At 38.4% G+C, this 18529-nt stretch overlaps 2 protein-coding genes across 7 annotated transcripts in view; one reads left to right on the top strand and one right to left on the bottom strand.

Annotated features, from left to right (window-relative positions):
- The window catches only part of SLC39A10 (solute carrier family 39 member 10), a 99037-nt gene extending 89409 nt beyond the window's left edge, over nt 1-9628 (top strand). For 4 of the 5 annotated variants that reach the window (XM_068544752.1, XM_068544751.1, XM_068544753.1 and 1 more), the window contains exons 9-10: nt 587-777; nt 6833-9627. In XM_068544752.1, coding sequence (XP_068400853.1) covers nt 587-777; nt 6833-6991 — 350 coding nt within the window. In that variant the 3' untranslated portion in view covers nt 6992-9627. Of the gene's footprint in view, nt 1-586; nt 778-6832 lie in introns of all 5 variants that reach the window. The other variant, XM_068544755.1, reaches the window with a different exon arrangement.
- Nucleotides 9629-9671: 43 nt separating this feature from the next.
- Nucleotides 9672-18529, bottom strand: part of DNAH7 (dynein axonemal heavy chain 7) — a 225785-nt gene continuing 216927 nt past the window's right edge. For both annotated transcript variants that reach the window (XM_068544746.1, XM_068544747.1), the window contains 2 exons: nt 12302-12405; nt 9672-10067 (listed from right to left, as the gene is read on the bottom strand). In XM_068544746.1, coding sequence (XP_068400847.1) covers nt 9861-10067; nt 12302-12405 — 311 coding nt within the window. In that variant the 3' untranslated portion in view covers nt 9672-9860. The remainder of the gene's footprint in view (nt 10068-12301; nt 12406-18529) is intronic.

Raw genomic sequence — 18529 nt, 5'->3', positions numbered from 1 at the left:
CTGTTCGTTCTTAGCCCATTTCCCTTTGAAAAAAGGGCAGAGATCAGAGCAGAGAGCTCTATTTGCTGCTCACAAAAAGAGCAGTGGTGAAGTTCTTTTTTTTCTTATGTTTTTCTTGTGTTTTTTAAAATTTTCATCTCACGTGATCCAGTAAAATTGACCTTGCTTTTTGATGTACAGTTCTTTGAATTTTAACATGTATACAGATTTGTGTCGGCGCTGCCACCATCAAGGATAACAGTTCCATCACCTCAACAAACCCCCTCATGCGATCCCTTTATCGTCACATCCCTTTTCTATCCTTGCCCCTTGGTGACCACTGAGTGTTCTCCATCACGATAGTTTTATCTTTTTGAGACTATCATATAAATGGAATCACGTATAACCTTTCGGACTATCTTTCAGCATCATGCCTTTGAGATTCACCCAAGTTTTTGCATGTATTAAGGTTTAAGTAAAAAGTGAAATTTCATTATAAAGGTATATCTTTTTTATGTCATTCTTAATTTTGTTTTTTATTGGTGTTTTCCTGAATTTGTGTGTAAAATCCTGTGATTGTAAAACTCACATTATGTCTTAACTGCAGGTGATTTTGCAGTTCTTCTTAAAGCAGGCATGACTGTAAAGCAGGCAATTGTATACAACCTCCTTTCTGCCATGATGGCTTACATAGGCATGCTCATAGGCACAGCTGTTGGTCAGTATGCCAATAACATCACACTTTGGATCTTTGCCATCACTGCAGGCATGTTCCTCTACGTAGCCTTGGTGGATATGGTAAGACAGCTTATTTTATATTTTTGTTGTTATACTAAATCTGTAAATAGAATGCAACTTCCAAAAATGGAAGAAATCTGGATGTAGTTTGAAAGACTAATAAATATAACCCATTTTAAAGACATGTGATATCTTAAAGAAAAGACATTTAAGTAGGAGGATTCCTTCTTTGGAAACCAGTTATCCTAAAGGTTTTTGACCAAATAATATTACTACTCAAAGTAATCATCAGTAGTATTTAAAGATATAATTACAGAATTATTATACTACTTTGAAGGTTTTGTAATATTGGGGTGGAAATGTTTTTTTGTTGTTAACAAAATAATTCTTTGAGCTTGCTTTATAGCAAACAAGAAGGAAATACTATACCTCTTAGGTAAGCCAGTCTTCTGCAGGAAATGGTGTATATTCCAAGGGATTTATGTAATTTCCCTTATTTCTAACTTCAGTTTAAAGTTAATAAATCTAAACACTAACAATTAGGTTTTTTTTGTTTGTTTTTTTAATTTTTATTTATTTATTTATTTATTTATTTATTTATTTATTTATGGCTGTGTTGGGTCTTCGTTTCTGTGCGAGGGCTTTCTCTAGTTGCGGCAAGCGGGGGCCACTCTTCATCGCGGTGCGCGGGCCTCTCACTGTCGCGGCCTCTCTTGTTGCGGAGCACAGGCTCCAGACGCGCAGGCTCAGTAGTTGTGGCTCACGGGCCTAGTCGCTCCGCGGCATGTGGGATCCTCCCAGACCAGGGCTCGAACCCGTGTCCCCTGCATTGGCAGGCAGATTCTCAGCCACTGCGCCACCAGGGAAGCCCCAACAATTAGTTTTATTTTAATTTTACTTTAATATCCTAAATATGTTAGGCAGTGCGTTTGCAGAACTAACAATTTGGTTACTTTGTTTTTAACTAGATATTGTATTCACTTTTCTTTCTGGTGGGATCTGTTAGATAGTCTCATATCAAATTATATAACCTAAATTTTTAATGACTATTTATTATAGAAAGTTGGGAAAATAAGAAAAAATAAAAATTATTTATATTTTGTACCTAGAGGCAGCCATTTTCCCCCTCTCTCCTTAGGCCTCTAATACCTCATTTATTGTCCTCATGCTCAGCTGATGACCTTGCTTCCTAGTCCATGGAGAGCACCGAAGCCACCAAGACCAGTTCCAACCAGCTCTCCTCACCATTTCTACTCATTTCCCTGTATCGATGCCTGTTTAACGTCGTTCTTTTTACTATGAAGCAGTTTCTGTTCCTAGCTAGAGCCAGCTCTTTCAAACTGTTCCCTAGACCTTCTCTATCCCCTCTCTCACTAACTCCCCTAAATTTCCCCCTCTTTTTCCTGCATCATTTGTTTTTCCCTCTCTGCTGGATCATTTCTATCAACGTATAAACCTCGTTACTTTTCCCATCTTAAAACGGTAGGGGAAAAGGATCTTTTTAAACTCCAGTTTCAGTTTTAGCTACCACCCTATTTATTACTCTCCTTCCGTGTTATAGCAAATCACCCTTTCTTGTTTTTTAATTCTCTTCTCTCACGAGTCTAGCTCATCAGGTTTTCTCCCTGACTGCTCTGCCATGTTACTTTGTCAGATCTACCATTGACCACGACATTGCTCAGTCCACTGGCCGCTTACCCTGCCCATCTTCATTTCACTTGCCCTAACAGCAGCATTTGGCTGTTGATCATTCTCTTCTCTTTGGAATGCCTCCTGGTCCGTTGGCTTCTGTACCACCACCATTTCCTGGCTTCCCACCTTTCTAGCTTTCCTATTAGTCTTTTGCTGGATCTTCTTCTCTTCCCTTACCTCTGAATGTTGGTGAAAGGCCTCTAAGTAATCTTATCTAGTCTCATGGCTTTAGATATTTGTTGGCTGATAATTCCTAAGTTCACATCTTTAGCCCAGGCCTCTTCCTTAACTCCAGATTAGCCTGTCTACCTGCTTAGCTGAATATCTAAAAGGTGTTGCCAACTTAATATGTTCAGAAACTAGCTCTTGATGTTTGCCAACCTTGCTCCTTGCACCAGCACCACCTGTAGAATCCCACACCTATTAATAATAACTTTATTCTTCTGGTTGCTCAGATCAAAACCCTGAGTATCATTCTTTGACTCCCCTCTTTCTGTCCTTCCCACATCTGCTGAGGGCTCCATCTCCTCATCACCTCCACCCCACTCTCATTCCAGCCACCATCATCTTTCTCTTTCTAACTGCTCTCCCTGCTTCTGCCCTTGCCCTGTCCACCACACCCTATATCTACAACACACCTTGGGAGATTATTTTTTGTGTGATCCTTGTAAGATTAGATCATGTCACTTGTGAGCTTCAAATCCCTCAGTGGTTTTCCGTCTCATTCCAAGTCGAAGCACAAAGTTCTTCTTTTGACCTTCAAGGTTTTCAATCTTCCTGAGCATTTCTTCTCCCTTTCCATCCCTAACTCTCCTAACCTCACCTCACCTCACCTCCTCTCCCGCTCCTCTACGAGGCGCGCTCTGCCTCAGGGCCCTGGCTCCTGCTGGCCACTCCTGTGGAATATCTCGCAGACATTCTCCTGCCTAGCTCCCTCATGTCTTAAGGCATCCGATCTAAAATTCAGTCTCTACACCAACGTTTCACATCCTCTATTCCTACTTCACTTTTTTTCCTTTGCACTTGTATCTCAGTCTACTAATAACACGTTAAACGTTTTATTTATTGAGCTCGTTGTGTGTCCCACTATAATATCAGTTCTGGGAAGGCAGGTGTTTTTGTCATATTTCATTTACTGCTGGAGATGTAGTTCATAATTAGTTGAATGAAGAATGAATGAGCTAATTCTTATATTAGAGAGCTAAAAGTGTAAAAAGAACCAGAGAGTCATCGCAGTATGGATTTATATTCTAATGAAGAAGAAAAGCAGCCATTAATTATAATTCTTTGGATACGTGTTATGATAGAGCAGTGCAACGTGTTTGTGGAACTACAGAGGGGAGGCTGGCTAAAAAATTGGGTAATAAAACTAGGGAAGTTTTTCTGGAATAGGAAATTTGAGCCAAGTCTTAAAGAAGGTAAAAGAGTTTATCGGAAGCAAGAGGAAAGGGCATACAAGAAAATAGAATAATAAATAGCATCATTCTTTGACCAGTGAGTCTACTCCTGGGACTGTATTCTGAGGAAATAAAGTAAAATGATTACTGCTAATAAAACAAGCAAACAAATAAATAAAAATAAAACCATATGAAAATGTTCTTTGCAGAGTAGTTATAATGTCACAATTGGAAACACCTAAATATTCTAGAAGACAGGGACAAACTATCCACATATATTTTAGGGTTCATTTAGGAAATAGATAATATATCTACAGTGTCATTAATCAGGTAGTTGGTGATCGGATCGGATGAGTCACACAACATGCCATGCTGAAAAGACTAAAGCTTATCTTGTCAATTTTGGGGGACCATTAAAAGGTTTAAGCAACAATGACATTATCTCATTTTTATTTTAGAAAGACCACTTTGGCTATAAGGGGGAAGTTTTTACTGATGTATAGTCATTCAGTAAGATAGCAACAGTACCAGAAGTTTTAGTACCTTTAGGATACCCAGTTGGAAGCATCTGGTTTTTCGGGGGCTTTGGATAGCACCTGTTTATCAACCAATCTGGAGCATTGTTGCACGTTAACAACTGTGGTCATAGAGATAGGTACTGGCTGGCTCTTAGCTGTGGTTATGACAGACAATATTGGTGTTGGCATTCAGGATAGAATTGAATGTGCGGAAGGCACTATGGTGCCTCTTCTTGCTGGTACGTGCACATATCTAGAGGGGATATTTCTGTGAAACATACAATGTTTATGCTTAAATATTAAGGAAAGTTAGAACTGAAAGTTTTTGTAACAATAAAAACTTGGGGAAAAACGTAATAACATAGTCTTCTTACTAAAACCATAGGTAGGAACTTGCCAGTTTTAGTCTTAATCCAGGGGTTGGCAAGGGACAGATAGTAAATATTTAAGCTTGTGGACCAATATAGTCTCTGTCACAATTATTCAGCTTTGACATTTGTAATGGTCTCTGTCACAGCTACTTAATTCTGCTGGATGAGAACAGTAACCTCCATTAGCGTACACTACTGCCGTAGACTTCTGAACAGAATAGATGACCAGCATGAAGTACTTCTTAAATAGGACCCTCAGGAGATTGTTAAATATACTGTGGCACTGTCAGAGCATGGTAGTTGGATTAACTGTACTCATTATTTAACAATGATTAATGGCGTTTCTTCCTAGGCAGGCATTATGTACTTAACGCTACATTTCTCGTCCCTAAACCCCAAAGCACCAAGATATTGTTTGGAGTAAAGCTTAGTGTCAAATAGAGAGTAGCGTATCAATGTCATCTTTCTGTAGATATTCACTGCAAACTTGAAGAAGAAACCAGAAAAGTGAATGTGAAAATTGGAAATAGTTCTTTTGCAATTTTGATTAGGTTTGGGTGGGAAGAATTTATAATCACATACATTCCGTCTTCAGCAAATCTTTTACTTAGACACGTTAAAGATTTAAGTTTCATACTTTGAACTATGGATTTATTTTTTTAATTTTTTAAAATTTATTATTTTGGCTGTGTTGGGTCTTCATTGCTGTGCGCGGGCTTTCTCTGGTTGTGGCGAGCGGGGGCTACTCTTCGTTGTGGTGCGCGGGCTTCTCATTGCAGTGGCTTCTCTTGCTGCAGAGCATGGGCTCTAGGTGCGTGGGCTTCAGTAGTTGCAGCATGCGGGCTTCAGTAGTTGTGGCTCGCGGGCTTTAGAGCTCAGGCTCAGTAGTTGTGGTGCACAGGCTTAGTTGTTCCACGGCATGTGGGATCTTCCCGGACCAGGGATCGAACCCGTGTCCCCTGCATTGGTAGGCAGATTCTTAACCACTGCGCCATCAGGGAAGTCCCTGAACTGTGTCTTTTTTTTTTTTTTTTTTTTTAAATAAATTTTATTTATTTATTTTTGGCTGGATTGGGTCTTGGTTGCGTGCGGGTTTTCTCTAGTTGCGGCGAGCGGGGTCTATTCTTCATGGTGGTGCGCGGGCTTCTCATTGTGGTGGCTTCTTTTGTTGAGGAGCACAGGCCCTAGGTGCGCGGGCTTCACTTGTTGTGGCATGAGGGCTCAGTAGTTGTAGCTAGCGGGCTCTAGAGCACAGGCTCAGTAGTTGTGGCGCACGGGCTTAGTTGCTCTGCAGCATGTGGGATCTTTCCGGACGAGGGCTCAAACCCGTGTCCCCTGCATTGGCAGGCAGATTATTAACCGCTGCGCCACCAGGGAAGTCCCTGGATTATTTTTAAATGTAATATATGCTTGTGCTTTAGAAGTTGAGCTGTACTTTTCAATGCACTGTGCCTTTAAAGATATTGGAAACTTTAAAATTTTTAAAATTTTATCACTTATGAGAATAGAGTACACTGTGAAGGCAGTGTACATAACTTGGTAGTAGTTCTGTTGTGTAGCCTTGATATACTATTTTCTGTGTCTGTTGTCGGAAGGAAAATAATGGCTTCTAAGGGCGTAGAGATACCAATTTTGGAATTGTCTGTTAATGTGTACCCTTGATGAAATGTGCAGTTGGAAACGAGAATTTTAGATGGAAAAGGGTGAAGAAATGATACAGTTTTGAATGAGATATCCCCCAAAGGAATCTTACTTTCTCAGTGAGCTTAAGACATATCAGTAAATGTGGGAATTGTGGTGTTCTTTTCTGAGAGTCTTATTTGCAACAGTAACTTGTCTTATACTTTAGCATAAATGTCAGTGGACAGTAACTTTAAAAAAGTGACTAATACATATATTATGTGCATTTGTTGGGGGATGAGGAGGGTACAGATACAGTGTTTACTTAGTACACAGCTAGAGCATAAAATTTCTTAGTGTTTGACTAATATGTGTTATGGTTAACATTGTTTCAATAAAATAGTTATTAGTAGTTGTGCTTTAGTCACTAGTTTTCTTAACTAGGAAAATGTTAAAAAAAAAAATGAGCAGAATATTATACAAAATTGCTTTAAAACATTTAAAAAATATTTTTTAGCTTCCAGAAATGTTGCATGGTGATGGTGACAATGAAGAACATGGCTTCTGTCCAGTGGGGCAATTCATTCTTCAGAATTTAGGATTGCTGTTTGGATTTGCCATCATGCTGGTAATTGCCCTCTATGAAGACAAAATTGTGTTTGACCTCCAGTTTTGACCATTCCCAGCAATCACTGCTGATGACAAGAATGTTACCATGCAGCTTTGCATCTGTTCCTCGTACTGTAAGCACATTGCTCAAAGAAAAGTCAGTGGCTTTCGCACTGCTTAGAAGTTCGTAGATTTGAGCCTGACCACAAAGACCGGTGCTCAGTACTGTTTTCCCTGCATGAAGGGGTCTTTTAGAAATATAAAGCTTGTGATGAAGAAAGGAGAAAACGGGACTCCGTGAACCAATGTTGATATAGGTTTGATTAAGACTTTTTAAAAAAAATAATCATATAAAACACTAAAGTAGTCTCTTTATTAGTAGAAACTTCTGTGGCTATGCAGAAATAGAAATTGAACCAAAAAAAATCACTTAAACTTTAAAAGTATTTTAAATGGACTTTGGGCAGACTTTTCTTTGTGCTAAAAAGTGAATTGTAGTGTCCTTTAATTCAGCCCCATATATACATGTGGTAATAGGGATCAACTTGACACAGCTTTGAATCTGCAGAAAGTAGACTATAGCACCTAGAGGAAAGCTCAGGCTGCATTAGAATATGGATTTAGCATTGGGAAAAGCCCTTATTCTTGAATCTAGAGTTACTATTTTTGTATATATTTGCATAGGATCTAAACTTGCAGCCTAAACTACTGAAATTTGTGATTGTACATTTGTGTGAGCTTCAGTTTAATGAAAGATTCATAATGGTTCTTTGTATTAATATTATACTTGGTGTTTGGGTTTTTTTTTTTTAACTTTTGTTTTTGTTTTGGGTTTTTTTGGTGGGGGTAAGGGGTTGGAGCATGTGGTAAAATGTTTTTTCCTTAAAATTGTAACCCTTTAGAAAATGTCAGCGAAATGAAGAACCCAAACATGGTCTAAATGTTCAGATTTCCTTTAGTTATTTGGGAAATTTAAGTTTTAAATGTACGCAGTGCTCTACCAGTTTGGCATTGGAACCTAGAGCACATGCTGTGGCTGGCGGTAACGTTGTAAGGCGGCGAGTTTACCGTGTCCATAATCTGTACGTGGAGTGTCAAAACGGATATGAGGATGATCTCCGTTGATGCCATGGCTGTCATGGTACCAGGTAACTAACTTGGAAGATGCATTTAAGTTCAGTAACTCAGCTGAAATCACTTGATCATTTCGTGCCAAGATATGCTGTTGGTGCCTGATAGGGATTAGTCTCTTTTTTTTTAGGTGCCCTGTTCTCCTGCCATAAATTGTGAATGATTTGTGAGAAGTGCAAGCCATGTTTATCCTGAATTTTGACCTAATAATTTGTAGTATTAATCATATGCATGTAGCTCTCTGTGTGCCACATGGTCTTCATTTATGCCAGGTAAACTGTATTTGAACTACGTGCAGGCAGCTTTGTTTGTTTTAATCTGCTTGGCTACCTGTGTGGCTGCTTTAAAAATCTTATTGTTCAGATATTTAAGAGCCAAACTCGTTCCATTCCATTTGAAATGTATTCATTTAGTCCTCCTCCTTTCCCCAGTTCCTTTCCTCTTACTCCATGAACTTTAAAACAAAAAACAAAACTGAAAGCAGCACATGCATTCAGGTATTAAGAGTATTGCCAGTGTTTCTTCTTTATGCTGTAAGCAAGGGCGCTTATTAGATGTTATTATTTCCTTAATTTATGCCTGAATTTGAAAAATTATTTCTGGCTCTCTCCATGGCCTCCTGTGACAAGTAGGCGTTTTATACGTAGATTACTTTCAGCATTGGGCACTGAATTAGGACAGTCCTCATCTCACTGCTTGGCCCCTCAAGCAACCTAGCTAAAAGGTGCTGATATCTCATTTAGTACTGCCAACTTCAAGTGATTCAAATATCTTGCTTTCTGAACCAAGATATATTTATAGTTCATTTTGGGGTTTTTATGCCCAAGGAGGATTCTGCATTCCAGCATTAAATCTGCTTATTTTTAAAACTTTTATGAACAGCAACAGCTGGAATATACTCCCAGACTTAAAAAGAAATGCCTGATTTAAAGCAAATAGGTTATGCTGAAGTATATAAAAGTTTTATATCCTCTCAAAACTGCTATTATCTTTCTTTATTTGCTAGATTTCTTTAAACTTTTAAGAGGGCTGTAACAGTTGCTGCTAGTATTTTGTTTAGGGCTCCACCAGTATTTAGTTTTTACATCATCCTAATGTATAGTTTCAAGTCTTACTAGACAATCTGAATTCCACTACATTTCTCTGGCTCCAACATTCCATTTAGCTTGACCAGTCTAATTTAACATGTGTTTGTTGGAGGTCATTAATGTTACTTGTACAATGCTGTCACTGTGTGACATCCATATGACTTTTGGTGTATATCACATTGCATTCAATCAGCTGTGACTATGCTTAGAAATACTATAGTAAGTAGATGCAGTGTGAATTTATTCCATTAACAACAGTAAGTAAGTAAGTCAGTGGCTTAAATGTGATTATGGTCCTGCAAGGTGATACTTGCTAAAAATATCATCTAAACTTTTGTTGTTGTTGTAACTGAATCATTTTTTTTTAAATTTATAAAGCTGGAAATGATCAAATGCTGTTTTTTTTTTTTTTTCTTTGTCAACAGTGGTGTGTCATTTTATGTATGTTCCTAATGCTTATGGAACGCTCCCAAAATAAAGTTATTCAAAAAGAGCAAATATACCAGTGTGTTTTGTTTAGTCTTTATGTTAGATTCCTTACACTGAAGTATGAATCATTTTAAATATAGGCTGCATTTGCACATAAATGAACTTTTATAATTAAGTATAACTAACTAGTCAAATTGATTTAAACCAAATAACTTCTTTAAAAAGTAAAATATAATTTCTACTCAACCATCTAACAAGAAATGGGAATAGGGAAATGGCACCTTCTAATTATGAATTAAGTTGACATAACAGTGCTACACCCCGTCCAATCCAGTGCTCCTTGGGTTGGTCAGAGGGAAGAGTCATGGCAATCACAAAATTTGTAGAATGGCCAGTGGTGGACAGTGTCCCTCTCCGCTCACTTGTCTTATACAATGGGGCAGTATAACTTGGTCGTTCTGGTATATCTACCCTCTTACAAGGCTTTAGCCACATCTAGAAGAAAGAAAGTAGACAAAATTTAAGTCAAGGCTGTTGTTATATTTTCATATATTTGAACCTAATATGGAATTGTTGGCCTAAAGTTTTAGTTATGTCTGCAGATCTCTATGGGCTAAATCGATCGTATTTTTGCCAGCAGTGCTGCCATTGCTCAAAACATTTTTTTTAGAGCTCCCAGAGCTATCTTCAGAGCCAGTACATACGAAGCTAAATGAGAAAAGAGGCATTTTCACCTGCTCTCTGAAAAAGCATCCTACCCATCTACTCATCATCTCCCTACCATACCTACCTGAGGATGACCTTCGGTGCTTACAATAATAATAAAATCAGGTATACTTTCAAAGCTTTGTTTATCTGCCACCACTGATATACTCAAAATCATGTTGCTTTATTAAAGGCCAATCCCAAAATATTCTGAAAGGAGTTTTATCAGTGATTGTAGAACTAGATCGCCTCCCCATGTTACGTGGCTATTTTAAAGGGCCTATTATGTATATTGTGCTGTTTAAAACATAGTTGCCTTTATAACTACACTACAAGCACATTATTCTTAGAGAGTCATTAGCCAAGTTCCTAGAATGTTAAGCATAGTTGAACCTCACCAAGCTCAATAAGATTTTAGGGCAAGTTGATCTCTGAATATTAAGAGTAAAGGACAAACTGTCATCAGAAAGGTGAAACAATGTTTTTAAAACCCGAATTCCTTTTTCCAGTAGTAATCATAGCAATACTTGAGGTGATAAGTCTTGACAGCCCCACTGTTTGGAGCCCTTTTTCTGGTTTCTCAGGTTTCAGCACAAATTGTACGAAGGAGCTAATTAATAAGGGTGCTAGTCTCTCTCCCACATAACTGGAGATCCATAAAGCAGTTTTTCAGATATCATTAAATACAAGGACTTGCAACCCTCAAGTTGGACGTATTTCAACTAAGTGGATTTTTTTAATGAGAATTTTTCTTACTAAGTGACTTCCTTGTTTGGGAGAATTACCCACTTATAAAACCCTTCTGTTCACCGCAAACTTAAGGGTTTCCATGTGAAAGAAAAAAATTGATCCAAATCAACTTCTGAAATTGCAAACATTTGCCCTTGTGACTTTCAATTTGGGTCCCATATGTGAAACTTTCTCTGCCCACAGTATCTTGGTGTATATGGTAGGTTTCTTGCAATTGGCTGTCAGCTGGTCCCTCACTGTACCTGTTAGAGCTGCTCTGAAGGATTATTGCCTTTGAGTAGCTCCCAGTGTCCCACAAACAGAATTCATGTAAAATTCAGCCTATATTTTATCACTATCCCAGACCACCCCTTCAAATTGTGTGAAAATCTATCTAGTCATCTTCTCATGATGCAGTTAACAGAAACTTAGTATTTATATAGCTTAGTATGCCCATGCTGAAGACGGGTGCCTAGAAAAATTTTTTTATGTGTATGGTTTTCATATAATAATCTTTTAATCTGCAAGTTTCACATTTTTAGGTCAAGGTATATGTAAGAAAAAAAAAATCATAAACATATGTATGTGTGTGGATGTGGATATGTGTATACAGTCAATCCTCATTATTCCTGGATTCTGTATTTGCAAATTTGCCTATCACTAAAATTTAGTCCTAATCCTAACGTCAATATTCTGCACTTTCATAGTCATTCACAGGCATTCTCAGAGCAGCAACAAATGAGTCACCAGCAACCATGTTGCCAACTGAGATTGAACCTGGTGACATTCTGCCTTCACGTTTCAATTCTCATAACTATAAACAAGTATCCTTTTGACGGTTTATTTAATGCCAAGGTTTTTGCATTTTTGTGTTTTTTGTTGGTGATTTTGCCGTTTAAAACGGCCCCTGAGTGTAGTGCTGAGGTGCTGTCTACTGTTCCTAAATGCAAGACGGCTGAGATACGCCTTATAGGGAAAACACTATAAGCTTTGTTCGGGCATGAGTTACAGTGCGTGAGTTCAGTGTTAATGAACCAACAGTATATATTACGTAAGGTATCTTTAAACAGAAACACAAATAAAACAAGGTTATATGTTGATCAAGTAACAAAAATGTGACCATAGGATCACAGAAGCTTAACCTTGTATTTCGCCTAGGAGTTCAGTATTCACTAATTCAATGTTGGAAGCAAGTTTACAGAACACAACTACTGTGAATAACAAGGGTTGACTGTATATGTGTATGTCCTTGTATAAAATAGCCCCCCATGTATATATCATTAGAAAATACTAACCACAGGCACTGTATCATAAAGAACTTTGGGATGTGATTCTGCAAGTTTCTTGATCTTTCTATTCCAGGAAGCTCCATCCAGAAATAGTCCATGAATGAAAACACCTAAATATAAAAGAAGCAGGTTAATACAAGACTTTACATATGCATATTGATTGAGTTCTGAAGCTGAAATTCCTGCCAGTGAATGCTGTGCAGATGATACTAGGTCAGCAAATGAAGGCCTGCTCTAAAATGAAGGCACTGTTCTAAGTTTGTGTTAACATTCTTACTTCAAGAATAGCTATACTTTGCCTAGTCAATTAATTCAGTAAAATTAGATGTGGAAGACAAAAAGAGGAAAGGAATTTTAAATTAGTCTACGTGAAGTTCTCTGGGCGAACGCTACCAGGTTTATATTTTAATTGACCAATGAGTATAATGTTGTTAAGAGTCCACAAAATCTACAAGAAAAGGTCTTAATGTAATTGTAGGGATCCAGTGGCTTCTCGGCAGCATGTGAACAAAATACCCTTCTGCTGATGTCTAACGTCCTGAGAGTTAAGTTTCTCCTCCCCTTTTAGAATCTATTCTCAATCCAAGGCCACGCCTTAATCTGTATGCAAGAACACATGGATGAACTCCCTCCAGAATGCAATGTCATACACAAACAGCTGAAGAACACAAATTAAGGAATCCATGAAACCTGGATCACATGCCCTGGCTATCCACTTATGTAAAAGCCTCATGAATTGAATCTGGGTATCTGGACATGAAAATATTCATTGTAATTGTTGCACAGATATGAAGAGAGGCAATGAGGAACTTAGGAAGACTTAGGTTTTATCTCTTAATGTGCTGTGTGACCTTCAACAATTCATTTAACTTTAGACCTGTTTTTTATCCAGAGAACAACTGGAAAATACTTGTAAAACAATAATGCCTGCTTTGTCTACCTTGTAGAGTTAGAATCAAATCAGCTATACTGGTGAAAGCACTCTTTAAAAGTAGGATATAAAAATCCACTTGGGCAGTGCTGTCCAATAGGACTTTCTCCAGTGATGGAAATATTTTATATCTGTGCTTTCCGATATGGTAGCCATATTTAGCTATTAAACACCTAAAACATGGCTGGTGGGACTGAGGGGTTGAATTTTAAATTTTATTTAATTTTGGTTATAAATTTAAAAGGCCACATGGGGATAGCCCAGTGATGGATGTTAAGGGAAGACTTAATCAACCCTTTCTTCTCTCCAGGTTTTAACTGACGGAAAGCATAGTTGGAACAAAATGTCAACTTTATTAACTGGCAGAGCACTTGTCCAATAACTTCCCAAGTATTACTCTAGTAAAGCTGAATTACAAAATGCATCTTGAGCCTGGGGCCAGGTTGGGGGGTGGACCTGCCTGCAGGAGCGAGAGAGGTCTGCGAGCACATCCTACATGCTAACGTCTCCAGCCAGATCTAAGCCCACTGGCCAGTCACAATAATAGATGGGAACGGAGAAAGTAGAGGAGACCCTACAGACAGGTCCCAGAGAGCCATTTAATACCCTGGCCTTGCTGACTTGTAAGCACAGCCCAGTAAATCTCTGACTCTAAGCAATGGGATGATCTATTCCTTACGTGGGAAAGATTATGTCATAGAGAGTAAAGAGAAGAGTTCATTTCAACACCTAAGAAAAGTGGCAATAGGGATAAAAGTTCCCTCTAACCTAACAACAATTATAAGAAATGTGATGGGGACAATCAAACACGTTTTTGTTTCTCATGGTTAATAAGGGCCTTATGGAAAACACAAAATACAAAATGACAGGAGATATTAACTGGGTCCTGTTTCACAGCTGCTCCTGCTCTGTGAGTCACACCTTTGCCTCTGTGAGCCATGGTCAGCACAGGGTGGTGGCCACAGCATCGCCAGGCCCTCTTGTTCACTCCTTCCTGTCCCCTTCCTGCTTTGTAGCGCTCTCCCTGTTGATGACTCTGAGTCACCATGTAGTGCCCCGTAGTTCAGATAAGATGAATCTTAGGCAAACGCATCTAGAATGTATGATGCTAACTCTAGGTAGATTTACAATGGCATTGTGGCCCCTTTAAAAGTCACTTTAAGAGTGAGTAGCTTTTCTCATGACCCCAAAATACACAATACCCCACAAAAGACCTGGAGTAACCAAAGCAATCTTGAGAAAGAAAAACAGAGCTGGAGGAATCAGGCTCCCTGGCTCAGACTATACTACAAAGCTACAGGCATCAAAAACAGTGTGGTACTGAAACAAAAACAAATAGATCAATGGAACAGGATAGAAAGCCCAGAAATAAACTCACACACCTATGGTCAATCTACGATAAAGGAGGCAAGACTATACAATGGAGAAAAGACAGTCTCTTCAATAAATGCTGCTGGGAAAACTGGACAGCTACATGTAAAAAATGAAATTAGAACACTTAAATACCATATGCAACAATAAACTCACAATGGATTAAAGGTCTAAATGTAATACCAGATACTATAAAACTCTTAGTGGAAAACATAGGCAGGACACTCTCTGACATAAATCACAGCAAGATCTTTTTCAATTTGTCTCCCAGAGTAATGGAAATAAAAACAGAAATAAACCAATGGGACCTAATTAAATTCAAAAGTTCTGCACAGCAAAGGAAACCATAAAACGAAAAGACAACCCACAGAATGGAAGAAAATATTTGCAAATGATGTGACTGACAAAGGATTAATCTCCAAAATTTACAAAGAGCTCATGCGGCTCAATATCATAAAAACAAACAACCCAATCCAAAAATGGGCAGAAGACCTAAATAGACATTTCTCCAAAGAAGGCATACAGATAGCCAAGAGGCACATGAAAAAATATTCAGCATCACTAATTATTAGAGAAATGCAAATCAAAACTACAATGAGATATCACCTCACACCAGTCAGAATGGCCATCATCAAAAAAATCTACAAACAATAAATGCTGGAGAGGGTGTGGAGAAAAAGGAACCCTCCTGCACTGTTGGTGGGAATGTAAATTGATACAGCCACTATGGAGAACAGTATGGAGGTTACTTAAAAAACTAAAAATAGAGCTACCATATGGTCCAGCAATCGCACTCCTAGGCATATATCCAGAGAAAAACATGGTTTGAAAGTATACATGCACCCCAATGTTCACTGCAGCACTGTTTACAAAAGCCAAAACATGGAAGCAACCTAAATGACCATCAACAGATGAATGCAGTACATATACACACTAGAATATTACTCAGCCACTAAAAAGAATGAAATAATGCCATTTGCAGCAACATGTATGGAGCTGGAGATTATCATTCTAAGTGAAGTAAGTCAGACAAATATCGTATGATATCACTTATATGTGAAATCTATTAAAAAATGATACAAATGAACTTATTTACAAAACAAACAGTCTCACAGACTTAAGAGAATGAACTTATGGTTACTGGTGGGGAAGGGTGGGAGAGGAGGGATAGACTGAGAGTTTGGGAATGACGTGTACACACTGCTATATTTCAAGTAGATAACCAACAAGGACTTACTATACAGCACAGGGAACTCTGCTCAATACTCTGTAATAACCTAAATGGGAAAAGAATTTGAGAAAGAATAGATACATGTATATGTATAACTGAATCACTTTGCTGTACACCCAAAACTAACACAACATTGTTAATCAACTATACTCCAAGATGACATAAAATTTTTTAAAAAAGAGTAGCTTTTCCCATGATGTTTAATTTAGCATTAGGTAAATGAGGTTGACTTCTTTATGAGCCCCAGAACCAGGCACATCCTGAAGTTTGTGTGAGGAGACAGACTGTCCACTGGTAGAGGTGAGAAAGAAAGAGAGAAACTGTGCTTCTAGCCCCAGTTGTTCTCAGGTTGGATCTGTGTTCCTTCCCTTAGGGTCCCATGAGAAATTGTTCCTTGGGAAAAATTCCATTGCTCCAAATCATTCCATGGAATCTCCTTTTCTTTCTGGTAATTTGCTAAGCACGAAGGAAAAAGCTAGAATGACAAAAACGCTAAGCTGTGGATATCTGTATTTGGGGGAAAATGTCTGTGTGTGTGTGTACAAAATAATAAAATTCATGACTTAGTGAATCTCTATCAGCTACTGTAAATCAAACCTGGGCTGATTCTTTGGTATTCAGTAAACTGGTTTATTTAACGGATGGCTACTCTTTACTATGGGATCTTGGAACACTAAATGGTCTTTATTGATCTTTAAATAAGTTGTGCTTTATACCTGCTCCACTGTTTTCAAGATAATTTTGGATTTTAATAAACTTGGATCTTTAATAAGAGCAGTTGTGGGTTAAATTCGTAAATCAGTGTAAACGGAAATACCAACTACCTTGTACAACATCTGAGTTTATATATAACAATTGGAAATTCAGTAGTTTAATCTTAGATATTAACTAGTTTATAAACTTCAGGTAATGCTTTTTTAACTTCTATCTTTTAACTGAGTTCAAAAACATAACTTTGATGGGCAGCATATACTACTCAGACTTCAACTCAAATGCCATCTTCTGCCTTTTATCATAATGATATGAGGAAAATTGAGGGGAAAAAAATATTCCATCTGATTTAAATACTTAAGAATCAGCCACAGCTCTTCAAGAAAACTTTCCTTGAGAAATGTGTTGGTGTTTTCAAACTTCTACAAAAATAGAGAAATAGGCCAAAGAGAAAGCAGCTAGCTAAGCATGAGAGCCAGATGGCCTGGCTCTGACTCTCAACTCAGCCCATTGCTAGCTGGGAGACCTTGGGCAAGTTATTTAACCTTTCAGAGCCTTAGTTTTCATCTCTGTGTAATGGGATAACAGCAGTATCTGTGCCAAAGGGTCACTGTGAAGATTAAACATTAAGGGCTGGGCAGTTTCTGGAACCCGTGGTGGTACAGAGCAACTCACAGTAAGTAACCAGGCCCTCCCTTTGATTTGCCGGTACCCAACTTAAACACTCTCCCCCTTCTTCCCAAATACTTAGTTGGAAACAAATTATTTATCCTTCTTGGTATGTTGCTAATCTATCTATATTTTGACTTTTAGGAGTGAGGGGCAACTCGGACTTCTATTTATTGGTCTCTTATAGCATGTAAAATAGTGAGCTGGACAGAGAAGGTTTTTTTTTTTTTTTTTTTTAAGGCCTATTTAATTAAAGAAACAATAAACGAAACAACATAGAAGGTTGTTAAGTGCCCTTCAAGCATGCAGCAATATGCCCATTCTCAGTGTGCTAGGAATAAAAGTATTCTGAACAAATGGCCAGATTAGTGATGGGTCAGGCATCTACACCTGGGGGAAAATGATTCGTTTTAAAATATCACTTTTCCTAATGATCTTTCTCACCTTGAATCTATTGTTCTTCAATGTGTTTGTGCAATAAAACTGTTCAAGTATTAAAGAAAACTGCAATAAACAGTAGCTTAGAAGTTTGGGTTAGATTCCATGAACGTGTAATAGATTAAAGCAGCATGATTTTTGGAACTTCTGTGGCAGCATTTGAGGGCCTATTAGGTGCCAGACACTGACAGAAACTAAGGAAAAAAGGATGACAGCAAACAAGGTCACCAAGGCCTCTTGGTGTTTGTATTATAGTGGAGGAGAGAGACAAAAAGGAAGGAAATGAAATAATTACAGAGTGTGATTAATGTTTTGAAGTTAATAAGCAAAGTTGTAAGAGAGGTTAACAAGGTGGAGTGAGGGCTTCAACAGATAGCCCTCACTTTTCGATTATTTGTAAAGCAAATAACTGCTTTACAATGTTGTATTAGTTTTCTGCTGCACAGCGAAGTGAATCAGCTATACACATACACATATCCCCTCCCTCTTGGACCTCCCTCCCCCCCCATCCCACCCATCTAGGCCATCACAGAGCACCGAGCTGATCTCCCTGTGCTATACAGCAGGTTGCCACTAGATAATCTATTTTACACATGGTAGTGTATTTATGTCAAACCCTAAGGAAGTGCTTTCTGATGAACTATAACATATGCTCAGACCTGAAGTTTGAGGAGTGCCCACCATGCTAAGTCTGCTTAGGAAGAGTACTACAAAGATCCCGAAGAGAAAAGAGCTTGAGGTGATCTAGGAACTGTGAGGAGGTCCAGTGTGCCCTGTGTGTGGTGGCACAGGATGAGCTCCAGAGGTAGACAGTGGCTGGAACGTGCCTGGCCTCATGGTCATGGTAAGGGGTTTAGAGTTTATTCCAGCTACAAAGGGAAAA

Source organism: Eschrichtius robustus, chromosome 5 (genome assembly GCF_028021215.1).
Source record: "Eschrichtius robustus isolate mEscRob2 chromosome 5, mEscRob2.pri, whole genome shotgun sequence".
Classification (NCBI taxonomy): domain Eukaryota; kingdom Metazoa; phylum Chordata; class Mammalia; order Artiodactyla; family Eschrichtiidae; genus Eschrichtius; species Eschrichtius robustus.
The sequence above is the reverse complement of the archived record's forward strand: the minus strand, read 5'-3'. Positions and strand labels throughout refer to the sequence as shown.